General features: G+C 36.6%; 1 protein-coding gene across 2 annotated transcripts in view; it reads left to right on the top strand.

Moving 5' to 3' along the window:
- LOC126457021 (caspase-1-like) overlaps positions 1 to 15,704 on the top strand; it is a 151,072-nt gene that overhangs the window by 121,079 nt on the left and 14,289 nt on the right. For both annotated transcript variants that reach the window (XM_050092992.1, XM_050092993.1), the window contains exons 3-4: positions 4,761 to 5,005; positions 11,062 to 11,240. In XM_050092992.1, the coding sequence (XP_049948949.1) occupies positions 4,761 to 5,005; positions 11,062 to 11,240 (424 nt within the window). The remainder of the gene's footprint in view (positions 1 to 4,760; positions 5,006 to 11,061; positions 11,241 to 15,704) is intronic.

Below are 15,704 nucleotides of genomic sequence, written 5' to 3' on the forward strand. Positions count from 1 at the left end.
GCTTGATGTGTGTCAGTGTCTCGAATTAAATTTAAAATATCTTCAGTGTTACAGTGTAGGGTTCTCCGTTTTGTCAGTTGTGGCTCCTTTCGTAAGGAGACCAACAAATGCCACTTTCATTGAAATAGATGCCTGTGCTTCTGTTGTTTGTTTCACATAATAGCACACAATGAAAAGTATTAGCCACTCAATCTAATTGTTCCCATATTAAGTGTCTCCTATTGTGATAATGAATACAACACAGCAAGTTCAGTTGAAGAAGAATGGACATCTCTAAAAAGGTAAATCACACAAGTTGGACAAATAAACATAGATACAAGGAAGGTAATTGTGGAGAAACCTTGGACAGCAGAAGAAATACTTCAACTAATGGACAAAATAAGTACAAAAATGTTTATGGAAAGATAAGAATATAGCTATACAGTCACTTAAGACTGAAATATGTGGGAAGTGCAGAAAAGCCAAGCTGAAATAGCTCCAGGAAAAGAATGAAGAATTTGATACAAAAGGTCATTGAAAGAACTGGTTCAGCATATAGAAAAGTCAAAACCAACTTCAGTGAATTTAAAAGCAAAGATATCAAGATTAAGGGTGCAAGAAGCATTCCACTGTTATAAGTACAGAGGAGATAAAGGATGGGTGACAACAGTATGCTGATGGCATCTACAAGGGAGAGGCTTGCCTAATTGCGTGATAGAAAGAGAAATTATGAGGAGAAAATGGCAAGTGCCATTACCCAATTTCCCAAGAACTTCACTCAGTGGAAGAGGAGTGAAAATATGTGAACATGTCTAGTTATTCATAGATACTTGAACATTTTTGAAAAATGGCAGGTTTTGAGGTATTTTTGAGGCACTTAAAACGCTATTTTCCTTGCAATATCCTTAGATGAAATGGTGGCTCAGTGGTTAGCATCATGGCTTCTTAATTTTGTGCCCTGAGTTCAAAACCCAGTTAACCTTCTTATTTATTTTATTTTTATTGTTTTAAGTTGTCTGTTCACGTCTGTAGAAGGTTACTATATGAATGTTTATCAGATTAGGGGATACAAGGGTATTATATTAACTGTAGAATTAAAAACTGGGTTTCACAATAGGTGTCACAAATTTATTATATAATGGATGTGTATATGGTATGTTGAAGGATTTCAATCTTTTTAAACTCCCATATTCTAATATTCCATCCTTGTCTCAATTCTTAAAATATGTTTATTCTTCAGAAAGATTTGGTGTCTTCCCTTGGATGATGCCAATCATAGAAACATTTGAAATACAGATATTCTGAACACCATGAGCATTGTGTGAAGCAGATTTGCCAGTATGACATTTCTTTGCATGAATCTCACTCAGGAAAGAAACATTGCAACAGTGGTGAAGGAAGTTCACAGAAAACAATTTCGAATAATTTTCTCATTCTTCTTCGTGTTTTTTTATAAACATACCATGGAAATTGGGACCAATGAAGATGAGTAAGGACAATGCTATATCAGTATATGCTGGGAAGTATTAATGTAGTAATAGTCTTCAGACATGGGTATATAGATGCTACAAATATAAAAGTAATAATCGGGTTTCGAACACAAGTCACAAAATTGAGGAGGCGCAGCACTAACTGCTGTGCCATATCTGAGGATACCACGAAGGTAACATGCAATACCTCAAAAACTTTGACCATTTTCAGAAACAGTAGAGTATCTATGGATAAGCCAAGGCATGTGTTTGTTTATTGTGACCCCTCATCCACTGAGCGAAGTTTGCAGGAAATCAGGTTATGGCACATGCCGTGTTCTCATCAGTTAAACAACACTTGAAAACATTGTGATCAAATGAGGTGGAATAATATAACGTTCCTTAAGAATTTCTAAACTCATTAGGGGAGGTTCTAACGAAATGACTCTTAAAGTTCATTTGCAAAATACATGAACCTGGGGATGTGCCAGGTATGTACCATCAGATTTTGGGATAAAAATATCATTTAGATCATCCCGAAGATAAGAAGGGCAAGTAGGTGCATGAGCTATCATGCACTCAGTTTTATAGCTCACTCACTGAAGTGTCTGACATGTACAGAACAACAGAAAATGAAATTAATAATCTGTTAGGTGACAATGTTTGCCATTAGAAAACAGTCACAAAGGCGGTAGTTCTGACATTGTGCTTGATAATGGAAGAAAAACAAGGCGATCACAGGATTTGTTGACTTGGAAAAAAAGTTCGACAATATCAAATGGCGCAGTATGTTGGAAATACTCAACAAAAACTGCTGTAAGACGTAGCGTAAAACATGCAGAAAGCCATGTGATACACAAAAAATGAGAGGGAACAATTCATGGAAGATAAAGAACTCCTTAGTAGAATTACTCTTTCTCTCCTACTATTCAGTCTCTGCATCAAAGAAGCAGTGGTAGAAATAACAAAGGTTCAGGACTGGGATTAAAATTGAAGATGAGCTGATACCAGTAATATATGCTGATGACATCGCTATTCTCAGTGAAAGTGATATACTGAATGAAATGAACAGTCTGCTGATAACAGAATGTGTATTGAAAGTAAATAAAGTAAAAATGAATATAATGAAGTAGCAGAAATCAGATTAGAGAAACATACCATGGAATTGGGACCAATGAAGTGAAGAAATTCTGCTACCTCCATAGCAAAGTAACATGAGAGACAAAGCAAAGCAGATATGAAAAGCAGACTAGCAAATGCAAACAGGGATTGCATACGTAAAAGTAGTCTGCTGGTATCAGACAATGGCCAAAATTTGAAGAAGAAATTTCAGAAAGTTAGTAAGAAGTACATTGATCTATGCAAGTGGATCACAGATTGAAGGAAAAATTGAAAAAAAAAAGTGAACTGGAGCATTTGAGATGTGCTGTAGAAGCATGCTGAGAATTAGGTGGAATGTTAAGAAGGAATGAAGATGTCCCAACGGAATGGGCAAGGAAACACAATATGGAAAACACTGACATGAAGGGACGGGGTGGTAGCACAACTGGTAGTACATCAGGAAATAAATTCCATAGTACTAAAAGGAACTGCATGGGAAGACAGATTGGAATATATCCAAAAATAATAAGTGAGGAAGGTGGGAATAAGTGTGACTTGGAGGTGAATAAGTTGGGGCAAGGGAAGATTTCACGGCAGATTGCATCGACCTGGTCAAAGAGAGGTAGGACAAATAGGATCCTTCAATAGCTTGAAAAGACAAGTTTAAAAACACACCTATTAATCAAGGGTTCAAACTAAACTGTAGCAGACAGAGCTCAGATGACAGCTTAAGAAGCCAACATATGGTTCATAGCTAACAGTTTGTCTTACTCTCACAGAGACTCATATTAAGCAATTTTAAACAAGTAGTAGTAGTGTTCATCACTATAAGTAGCCATTAATGGTTATCACAGAATGAAGCAGCTGTGAAGTTCCTTTGGGGCCACTAATTAAGCAGCTCAGTTCAACATGTTCAGCTTTTAGAAACATCTCTCCTTTTGTTGACCTAAAGGCAAGAGCATTGCATCATTCTGAGTGTTCCCAGTTCCTGTTCTCTTATGGGATTATGTTCTGAGCAGTGCACTTACAGAAAATAGTGAAAATAGTGTCAGTTTAGCAGAAGTGAGCTGTAAGAATACTGTGTAGATAACCATGTCTCTTTAAGCAGCATTTTCAAAGATGTTTGAATTCTTACTAACTTCAATACATTTACTGTTTTTTTTGTTGTTGTTGATACTAAAAATTAATTTAACATGAACTATGTTGTGCATTGTTACAATATAGAAGAGACAAATATGACAATTTTCACGTTGACTTCAGTCTCCTTGTTCAGGATTTAGAATGGAGTTAGGTACATTGATGTTATGATTTTCAGCAAGCTACCATCTAATTTAAAGCAAGAAATTGGGGATCCTTCCAGTGTGAAAGAAAATCAGACATACCTTATTAGCCACTTTTCTACAAACTATTTGAACATTCAGATTCAGGAACCAAAAGGTTATGTTAGTTTCCTGGCAAGTAGAAGTGTTCATTATAAAGTTTCTAAAACTATTTTCTTTGAACAAAGGAAGGGAGGAAGAGAGAAAAGATTAAAGATTAATTCTGCTCTTCCTCATCACCTCACTTGAGCAGAGGTAACTAATGGGCTATAATGATTTGCTCCTGGTCAGATCACAGGGTCAGAAATGCGTCATATGTTTTAATGAAACATGAAAAAGTAGTGACTCGATGCACTAAAATTTATGTACTTTGGTTGCATTGCCAAATATGATTCCATTTCATCAATGGGAATGAAAATGGCCCATCATCCCTGCAGTTAGGTCAACACCACAAGAGATCATGATTGAGTGGTGTGTTCCTTAAAAAGTTCAGAACAACACATTCATTACTCATGAACTAAGTTTGCTTTAAGTAGTTGTCATGATAGTTATCCTGAGTAAAACTGTTCTGTTTGCATTTTATCAAATGTAAGTGTGTAGTATTTCATTGAATGTCTAATTGAGTTAAGGAATAGACACTTAACCTCTCATAGTTCAGAAATGTGTTCATACTTAGGCAGTTGTAAAGAAAATCACCATTTCATACTCACTGTTTCTTCAAGTTCATCATGAATTCCTAGCATTTTAAGATGAACTTAAAAACTAGATCTGAAGTGTTAAGTACTTACTTAAGTACTTTATTTTTTTGTTCAGTAGTTGTAATTTACCCTGAGATTTTTTGAATATCTTTGAAGGGTAAGAGATTAAGGCTAGTTTTATTTTCTTTTTCCAGTGGTCCTGTTATTGAGGCTGTTATGCCTGTTGCAAAACACGCTGAAGAATATAATATGAATCATCCTCGTAGAGGACACGCAGTCATTTTCAATAATGACACATTTGATACACCAGGTGTTAGTAACCGATCTGGTTCAGATGCTGATGTTAAAAATCTGAACCGTCTTTTCACAGCTTTGGACTTCGAAATTACAGTTCACCATAACAAAGAATACAGTGAAATAAAAAAGATACTACTGGACTGTGAGTATTTTACCTACTAGTTATATGTATTTCAATTAATTAGTTATATGTAAGTACACTGATTTTGTGATTAATAACTCTAAATACAGGTAAGGTTAATAAAGTTGATTCTAAGAAAATACTCAGTTACTGTGAAAGAGATTGTGGAAAAGAAAAGATTATTGTGGAAAAGATTTGTCTTAACTGGTGATTTAAATCACCCCTCTGACCACTAAGAAACAACCATAATTGTAGACAATTTCCAGTTTCTCCCAGTCATTGGAAGAAATCAAATGATACCTTTCCTTCTGATTCAATGTTAAATCAAAATGCCATGGTTGTGCCCTTCAGACCACGAGACGTTGAGTGGTTGCTATATTATGATGTCATGTGGCATCATCTGGATGCAATGTAGAGGGGTATTTCATACAGCCGTCCATCGTTTTAGTACTCTCATGGTTAACCATCTTTGAAGTGGAAATAATCACAATCAGAAGCAGATTTTACAAGTTTAATTCACTATTAGGAACCATTACAGCCTATAGTATTTCTGTAATAGTAACAGGGAAAGGTAATACTAAACAAAAATATATATAAAAAACCCTATTATGTAAGTCTTTGTGCATCATCACTGATGCAATTGCATAACATACGGTAAGTGGTATAAGGTAAGTTTGAGAGATGCAAAAATTCCCTGTTTCACAATTATATGTATAGAGAGAAATTAATTGAAGTTTGAGACACATGAGAATGGCAGAAAATCTGCTTCTTAGTTTCACACTTTGCATAAAGTCAGAACATGTCAGTTTCTGAAATGACTTGTAAGTAGAATTGCCGAACATAATGGCTTAGAGACGTTTTGCGATAACTGAAACACCGTCAGGTAAAGTATGGAAACAGTTAGTTGAACTGAAATAGCAAAAAACTCATTTTTCATAAATACTTAACAGAACCAGAAAGGTTGGCTAAAGTGTTTCATAAATTAAATTTAGTGTATTCCAAGAAATATTTTTATTAAATTACTCATTGCAGTTCATATTTTACAACAGTACATTCTTTCTATTTGCACCTTTTCATATATTACAAAGAAGTTAACAAATAGCTGAATTACCACACTTCAAAAACTACAGTTATAATTGTCAACATGCAAACTATTACAGAATCTGTTAGCCAATTATGCATTTAAAGCATTATTACATTTAGGTGATGTAATCACAAAAGTACTAAGCAGCATGGTGCTAGTTAATTGGTAACTTGGTAACAAAGTGTAAACACAAACTAGTTTCTTGTCCCTTGTTACTGTATACATTAAGAACTCCCATATCAGTGAAGATACTGCATAATAATTAAATTAATGAGTTAGAATCAGCTATCACTGGATTTACTTTAGAAATACTACATTAAACAATTATTCATGCCCTCGTGTTTCATAGAATTATCTTCAGGTGTAATGCTATTAAAGCAGTAGTATTCTTTCAGTAAAAGTGAGCAACAAGGACATGATGTAAAGTAGGTAACTCCACATGTTGAAAAAAGCCTCTTCGAAGACATAGAAATTTGTACTCACTATTCACTATGCTCTACAATTACTTGTTATTGGTATATGCTTCTAATTAAGAACCACACTTCAAATAGGTTAATATTTACACAAAAACATAATGTGAAATCCATCTTGTATGTGCATCAGGGGCTAAAAAATGATAAAAATTGCAGGTAAATGTAATTGATGGGAAATTATTTTTGAAGTTCATGCTCTACATTTCATGAAGATGTTGATAGTAATTCTTGTATATTAAATCCAGTATTGTGGTTCAGTCTCCTCTGATGAATTTGTCTTCAAATTGATCAGGATTTCAAAAGCATTAAAGACCTGGATGGTAAAACTGCATTTGCGGTGTCAGCAGCTTTTCTGTTGCTTGCTGCTGTCGGCAATTGTTTGCGAAATGAATCGCAGGGAGTAAGCATGACAAACTGTCAAATGTACGTAGAATTTTCAGTACAACCAGAAACAAGCCAGAAAAGTATGTTACTGCAATGACAGATAGGTGTATCTGGCTATGCTACTTTCCAATCACCAAAGAAATACTAAAATCAATGAGACATGTAAAATTCATAATAACCAGGTCAGTGAAAGTTACTGTGGCACTCCTAGTATTGGAAACAAATATAATAAATTTGTATCTTTTGCTGAAAGTTGCTAAGAGATGTGATTTTCTTTAGCTACCGTGTACTATTACCTAGTTGCTATAGCAAAGTCAACTAATTGCCAACATCAGCATGAAATGCAAGAGTCACTGACAACATATGTGCATTTCAGCTATGGGGCATTCTATGAACATTGTTCAGGCTTTGCTGGTAGTTCCAAGTAACAATAACTCCAGAAATTACTATATATTATGAAAAAACTGTCATACTTCTCTCGAGGTGTCGCACATGCAGCAGTTCGAATGTGGTTACTATATTATACAGAAGAGGTGCTACCACAACTCTTGTTTATCATTTCCAACTGAACTTTTATTTTTACTACAGGGCACTATGGGTTCTAGGCATGCCCCAGTTTATTGGCTGACTGATGGACCAATTTTTCTATAGCCCAGAGAGCTCACACACTGCCTGACCAACTGCTCTGTGCAATGACAGTGTGTGCGCGTTTGCTATGGGCAAAGAAATGGCTAATGCAAAGAAAGAAATTCACCCATGCTATGTTAGTAATGCAGCTGGAAGCCAGTGATATTCTGAATTAATTAAGAATGGAGGAAACATGTCCTTCAGTTTTTCTGAGTGTCATCAAACCATATTTGTTGGAAAGAACAGTCACAAGATGATTTGTAAGCTGCAAGGGGGGACTGTTCACTACATTATGATTTCTACCTGCTGGCAGAAATTAAGAGGACCTTAGTCAATGCAGTTGTATCCCCACAATTATTTAAGATGATCCCTGCAACTTGAAATATGGTTTAGTTGCATAAAGAAACTCCTCATGTGTCATGATTCAGACTTTATCAATTTATGTATTTATGTATGTATGTATGTATGTAGTACAAAAGATATTGTGTGTTAAGTTTAAGAAACTCGCTTCAGATTAGAGGAAGAAAGACTAAAAACTTTGGTCATGCACATCATGTAATATAGAGGCTTACAGCAACAGATTCATAAGAAATCAACCACGTAACAACAGTTAGAAACATAAAATTTATTATGCTTCGCTCATCATAGCAGAGGGAGTGGCAATAGACTGGATTTCTAACAATGAACCAAGTCTATTTTATTGATAAGTCCATTGATTGTCGATATTTCAGTATTTAGATTTTATTTCTAATAGGTATCAGAATTGAAATAACAGTTTTGATTTGTGTGTTTGTGTTTGTGTTTGTGTTTGTGTTTGTTTTTGTTTTTGGTTTTTAGATTTTATTTTTGATAAGCATCAGAAATAAAACCTAATAACTGCCGTCCGAGGTGGCCGAGCGGTTCTAGGCGCTACAGTCTGGAACCGCGCGACTGCTATGGTTGCAGGTTCGAACCCTGCCTTGGGCATGGATGTGTGTGATGTCCTTAAGTTAGTTAGGTTTAAGTAGTTCCAAGTTCTAGGGGACTGATGACCTTAGAAGTCAAGTCCTATAGTGCTCAGAGCCATCTTTTTGAACCTAAAAACTGAAATAGTCAACATACTTTGTCATAAAAATATGTATATATCTTCCTGACACTGTTCTGTTAGTCTTATTTGTACAGCCTGCAGTAACAGATGATGAACTTTCCTCAGGCAGAGTTCTCCTGCGCATCCAAATTACCACCTCCTTTTCCCACCCACAGTGGTACATCTCCTGCATTGGCGACCCAGGTCAGGGCTTCCAATTGCAGTTCATGTCCGATCCCTTCTTTCCGAACTGGAGTCCTTGCCTTTACCACCTATACTTGAGGTCAATTCACGTACACCTCCATGGTGTACACCTAGGTGGTGGCTTTGCCTGGACCTTTCACGTGGCCCTAAGGATTCAACCCAGCGGCTCTCTGCTGCCACTTCCTCCAGATTCTTGACATGTACCAAGGCCATGAAGTGGTTCACACAGACGTCTCGATGGCTGATGATCACGTCGGCTTCACGTATGTCCATGGAGGACATATTGAACAGCATTCCTTGCTTGATTGCTGCAGTGTTTTCATTGCCAAGCTGGTGGCTATATCTCGTGCTCTTGAGCACATCCGTTCACGCCCTGGGGACTTGTTTCTTCTGTGTATGACTCCTTGAGCAGCCTAAAAGTTATCGACCAGTGCTACCCTCGTCATCCTTTGGTAGCGACCATGCAGGAGTCCATCTATGCCCTGGAATGGTCCAGTCACTCAGTGGTGTTTGTCTGGATCCCAGGTCATGTCAGAATACCAGGCAACGAACTTCGTGACAAGCTGGCCAAACACGCTACGCGGAAACTGCTTATGGAGATCAGTCTTTCTTTTCTTCTCTTTGCTTCTTTCCCTTGTACAATTATTTTTCTGGGAACAAGGGACCGATGACCTCACAGTTTGGTCCCTTCCACCCCGCCCCTCCCCCCTCCTTTAAACAAACAAACAAACCTACCTATCTACCTACCTCAGGCAGATGTGACAGTGTTGAAACTTGTGGGGTGATGTGGTGAGGGGTTGGCAGTCAGGTGGTCATATTCAACTGATTGCATGACAGGAAAAATAGGTTGATCAGCCAACAAGCCTACATTGTGTAATTTGTTGGCCTTTCAGCCAATAAATTGGTACACGAGTAAGGCTCTTAACACTGAAGTCTTAGCACAACCCATCACTTTGTTCAATAATGAAACTATACAAATGTCACTAAACACATAATAGTTACTGTTATGTTTGCAATGGCAGAGGACAAAGCACTGTTCCAACCTGAGATTCAAACATATTTAGAAGTAGGGGGAGAACAGTTAAAGAAAGTTAACTGGGTAATGTTAGTGAACAGTAACTGAAACCTCAGTTACATGTTCTTTTTGTCTGCACTAACATTGTTTCATAAAGTGTAAAAGGCAGGAAATTCAAAATTATGATGCAGAAATGGGTGGTAATTAACATTCTGAATATAGTGAAGATTTTTTTGTAAACTCTCCACCTCTGTCCACCTGTTTCTTTCTTTCTATTCATATTTCTCTGATGAATGGCCATAGCTTCAGGAATCAAAATTCAAGTACTGTGCTGGTAAGAACAGCAGAGTCTTCCGCCAAACTGTTTGTTCTAGCAGTTCTTTGCTCAGGGAGGAAAGCTGGTAGACTGGTGAATGTTACAAAGAAGGAATGGCACACTGAAGTCAGAGAATGAGTGAGATCAAGCTGTTACTAGAACAGGGGACAATGACTGGCATTACTGAATTTTTACCTCTTAAGGGTCAGTAGTTGCCATTCATACTTTCTTTTCGTTATTTTTCTTTTCTCTCAAACAAGTTTCATATTAATAGCCAGAAGGAGCCACTGCATGTAACATGTGCAAAATATCCAACAGAAAATTGACTCGTGTTAATCTAATTGGTGCTAATTATGGGAATTACTTCAACATAGGCCTATATTAATCAAGAAACTGAGACTCCCTATAAATTCAAAAGAATTTAATAAAGTGTTGTATTACCCAGTCCTGCTCCAAATGATTTTTTTAACTGAATTAAATTTGAAAACTTCTTTCAGTTGCAGGACACAGTCCTATGCTAAACATCCCAATGTCCTTATGTCAGAGACATAACTGTTGCTCTATGATAAATATCAATGTTTATCTAGATGCTAAGCTGGCCACCTTGATTTGATGTGACAGAGGAAGTAGCTTTAAGAAAGTAGAGGCTTTAATTTTAGGATTTCAAATTCGTCAAAGTGAGCACAGCATTCATAGCAGTTTAAAATGGTTAGTAGTAATTTGTTTCTAACATAGACTTACATTCTTACATTTGTTGATGTATGTCTCGACTAATTTCAGTTCTTGATCTGTGGTATATGAAAATGAATGAAAGCAACAACAAAATGTTTCTTCTGTGTACATACATTGTATGCTTGTTTATAATGCGCTATGTGAATTCAGCTATAAAGAAACTTTCTTGATTTCAGTGTCAAAGGAAGATCACTCCGATGCTGACTGCATCGTAGTAACGGTGCTAACTCATGGCTTGAAAGAAGGTTATATTCTCTCAAAGGATGTACCTTACTCTGTTGACTACTTATGGAAACCATTTACGGCTGATAAATGTACCACGTTGGCTGGAAAACCAAAAATCTTCATTGTGCAGGCAAGTGAAAATACGTATTTTCAAGTTAATGTGGAGTAGTACATAATCACTGAAACAATATTAACTAACATTTTTGATGTTGTACTTAGTGTTCACACTGGCATTAATATCAGTCACAGTAAATACCAGAAATAACGACTGATTCGTCAAGAGATTGGTGAATGGCAAAGAATATTTGATATGTAGTGTGGGGAATGGGATAAAACTAACATGTGTTAATAACACAAAAAGAACTAAAATAATTATAGGCAATCAAACTGTTGTATCAACATAATTTATCAACAGCTCAAACAAAGTTTTGCATTCCATAATGACTTGTAGTTCATTGGTGTTCATACATGGCCTCGTGTAAACATGAATTCTCAGTACTGTGCGGTGGAGTATGCTGCATTCCCAATCGTGTGGGGCAATGCAGCTCACGTATGTTACTCAGTTGGTGCTTTCAAGGGTTGTTAGAAGCTCAGTTAGTACCAGATTGCCTACTAAATTGTGTCAGTGACATTCAGCTACAACCATTACACACAAAACTGAGAACATCTGCCTTATAATCACCACCTGTGGTTGACAATGCCACCTAGCGACTACTGCCTCCAAATCAGGGTTTGTAGGTAACCTACACAGAATGCAATACTACAGCAGGCTGCCATATTAGAAGGAAATGGGAAGGCATTGTTAACACAGAACAGTCTCAGTGTGAGGTATTTGATATTCAGGCATCTACTACTACTACTACTACTACTACTACTACAACTACTACTAATTAATAATAATAATAATAATAATAATAATAAAGTGACCAACACAAAATCACACACTTGCTATACATGGATGATCTAAAACTACTGGCAGCAACAAATCAACAACTCAACCAATTACTAAAGATAACAGAAGTATTCAGCAATGATATAAATCTGGCTTTTGGAACAGACAAACGTAAGAAAAATAGCATAGTCAAGGGAAAACACACTAAACAGGAAGATTACATATTGGATAACCACAGCGACTGCATAGAAGCGATGGAAAAAACAGATGCCTATAAATATCTAGAATACAGACAAAAAATAGGAATAGATAATACAAATATTGAAGAAGAACTAAAAGAAAAATATAGTCAAAGACTAACAAAAATACTGAAAACAGAATTGACAGCAAGAAACAAGACAAAAGCTGTAAATACTTATGCTATACCAATATTGACGTACTCATTTGGAGTAGTGAAATGGAGTAACACAGACCTAGAAGCACTCAATACACTTACACGATCACAATGCCACAAATATAGAATACATCACATACATTCAGCAACTGAAAGATTCACATTAAGCAGAAAGGAAGGAGGAAGGGGATTTATCGACATAAAAAACCTACATTATGGACAGGTAGACAATTTAAGAAAATTCTTTCTAGAACGAGCAGAAACTAGCAAAATACACAAAGCAATCACTCATATAAATACGTCGGCTACACCACTGCAATTTCATAACCACTTCTACAGCCCTTTAGATCACATAACATCAACAGATACGAAGAAAGTAAATTGGAAAAAGAAAACACTTCATGGCAAGCACCCGTATCATCTAACACAGCCACACATCGATCAAGACACATCCAACACATGGGTAAGAAAAGGCAATATATACAGTGAGACAGAAGGATTCATGATTGCAATACAGGATCAAACAATAAACACCACATATTACAGTAAGCATATCACATCACAAGGGGTGTACAATACTAGCAAATACAGAATACCCCAGAAGAAATGACAATGTAGCAAAAATAATACATCAACAGCTTGCCTTACAACATAAACTTATAAAACATGTTCCTACATACAAGTATGCACCACCAAATGTACTGGAGAATGATGAATACAAATTATACTGGAACATAACCATTATAACAGATAAACCAACACAACATAACAAACCTGACATCATACTCACCAATAAAAAGAAGAAATTAACACAACTAATCGAAATATCCATACCCAATACAACAAATATAGAAAAGAAAACAGGAGAAAAAATTGAAAAATACATCCAACTGGCTGAGGAAGTAAAGGACATGTGGCATCAGGATAAAGTTGACATTATACCAATTATACTGTCAACTACAGGAGTCTTACCACACAATATCCACCAGTACATCAATGCAATATAGCTGCATGCAAACTTATATATACAACTACAGAAATCCGTAATTATTGATACATGTCCAATTACCCGAAAGTTCCTAATTGCAGTATAACATATACCGTACAGTTAAAAGGAAGTCACGCTTGATCGAAGTCCGCATCACTTTCCATTTTTGACCAGACATAACGTCTGAGAAAAGAAAGAAATAATAATAGTAATAGTAATAATTATAGCAGAGTGCCAATGTGTCATAGGCATATAGTCAAACACACTAAGCTCAGAGACCACTGATTCATGTTTTGAACACACATCATATGAGGTGGTTGGACCTCCCCTTCCTCCAGTCAATCTTCTGATTGGTTTGATACGGTCCATCATGAATTCCCCTCCTGTGCTAACCTCCTCATTTCAGGGTAGGACTTACAGCCTATGTCGTAAACTATTTGCTGGATGTATTCCAATCTCCATCTTCCTCTACAGTTTTTGCTTTCTACAGCTCCCTTCAGTACCATGGAAGTCATTTCCTCATGTCTTAACAGATGTCCTATCATTCTGTCCCTTCTCTTTGTCAGTGTTTCCCACATATTCCTTTCTTCCCCAATTCTGTGCAGAACTTCCTCATTCCTCATACCTTACCTTATCAAGCCTCCTAATTTTCAACCTTCTGTTGTAGCACCACACCTTAAATGATCAGATTATCTTCTGTTCTGGTTTTGCCACAGTCATTGTTTCACTACCATACAGTGCTGTGTTCCAAATGTACATTCTCAAATATCTCTTTCTCAAGTTAAGGCCTTTGTTAGATACTGGTGGACTTCCCTTGGTCAGGAATGCCCTTTTTGCTAATGCTAGTCCGATTCTGATGTCATCCTTGCTCGCTCGCTCTCTCTCTCTCTCTCTCTCTCTCTCTCTCTCTCTCTCTCTCTCTCTCTTTGGTTATTTTGCTGCCTAGGTAGTAGAATTCCATAACTTCATCTGCTTCATGACCATCAATCCTAATGTTAAGTTTCTCACTGTTCTCATCTCTGCAACTTGTCATTACTTTGGTCTTTCTTTGATTTACTGTCAGTTTATATACTGTATTCATTAGACTGTTCATTCCATTCAGTTGATGATGTAATTCTTCGTCACTTTCACTCAGGATAACATCATCATCAGCAAATCGTATCATTGATATCATTTCACCTTGAATTTTGATTCCAGTCCTGAACCTTTCTTTCATTTCCATCATTCTTTGTTTGATGTACAGATTGAACAGTAGGGCAAAACACTACAGCCTTATCTTACACCCTCTTTAATCTGAGCACTTCATTCTCAGTCATCTGCCCTTATTATTCCCTCTTGGCTCTCCTACATATTGTGTATTACCTGCGTCTCCCTATAGCTTTTATATATAATAGAGGGAAACAGTCCACGTGGGAAAAATATATCTAAAAACAAAGATGATGTAACTTACCAAATGAAAGTGCTGGCATGTTGATAGACACACAAACAAACACAAACATACACACAAAATTCAAGAAAAAAGGACAGGTATACACTCGCGCTTGTGTGCGCGCGCACACACATACACGTATGTTTGTGTGTGTGTGTGTGTGTGTGTGTGTGTGTGTGTGTATATATATATAATCTCCATCCGCACGTACACAGACACAAGCAGACATTTTCCTGCTTGTCTGTGTACGTGCGGATATATATATATATATATATATATATATATATATATATATATATATATATATATATATATATATATATATATATATATATATATATATATATATATATATAGTGTGTGTGTGTGTGTGTGTGTGTGTGTGCGCACGTTTGCGAGTGTATACCTGTCCTTTTTCCCCTCTAAGGTAAGTCTTTCCGCTCCCGGGATTGGAATGACTCCTTACCCTCTCCCTTAAAACCCACATCCTTTCGTCTTCCCCCTCCTTCCCTCTTTCCTGATGAAGCAACTGTTGGTTGCGGAAGCTTGAATTTTGTGTGTATGTTTGTGTTTGTGTGTCTATCGACATGCCAGCGCTTTCGTTTGGTAAATTACATCATCTTTGTTTTTAGATATATTTTTCCCATGTGGAATGTTTCCCTGTGTCATTTTACATTGTCGAATGCTTTTCCAAGTTGATAAATCATATGAATGTGTGAAAGTGTCTTGATTTTTCTTTAGACTTGCTTCCATTGTCAACTGCAATGTCAGAATTGCCTCTCTGGTGCCTTCACCTTTCCTAAAGCCAAACTGATCATTTAACACATGTCCAATTTTCTTTTCTATCCTTCTGTGTATTATTCTTGTCAGCAACTTCGACGCATGAGCTGT

Source organism: Schistocerca serialis, chromosome 2 (assembly GCF_023864345.2).
Source record: "Schistocerca serialis cubense isolate TAMUIC-IGC-003099 chromosome 2, iqSchSeri2.2, whole genome shotgun sequence".
Taxonomy (NCBI): Eukaryota; Metazoa; Arthropoda; class Insecta; order Orthoptera; family Acrididae; genus Schistocerca; species Schistocerca serialis.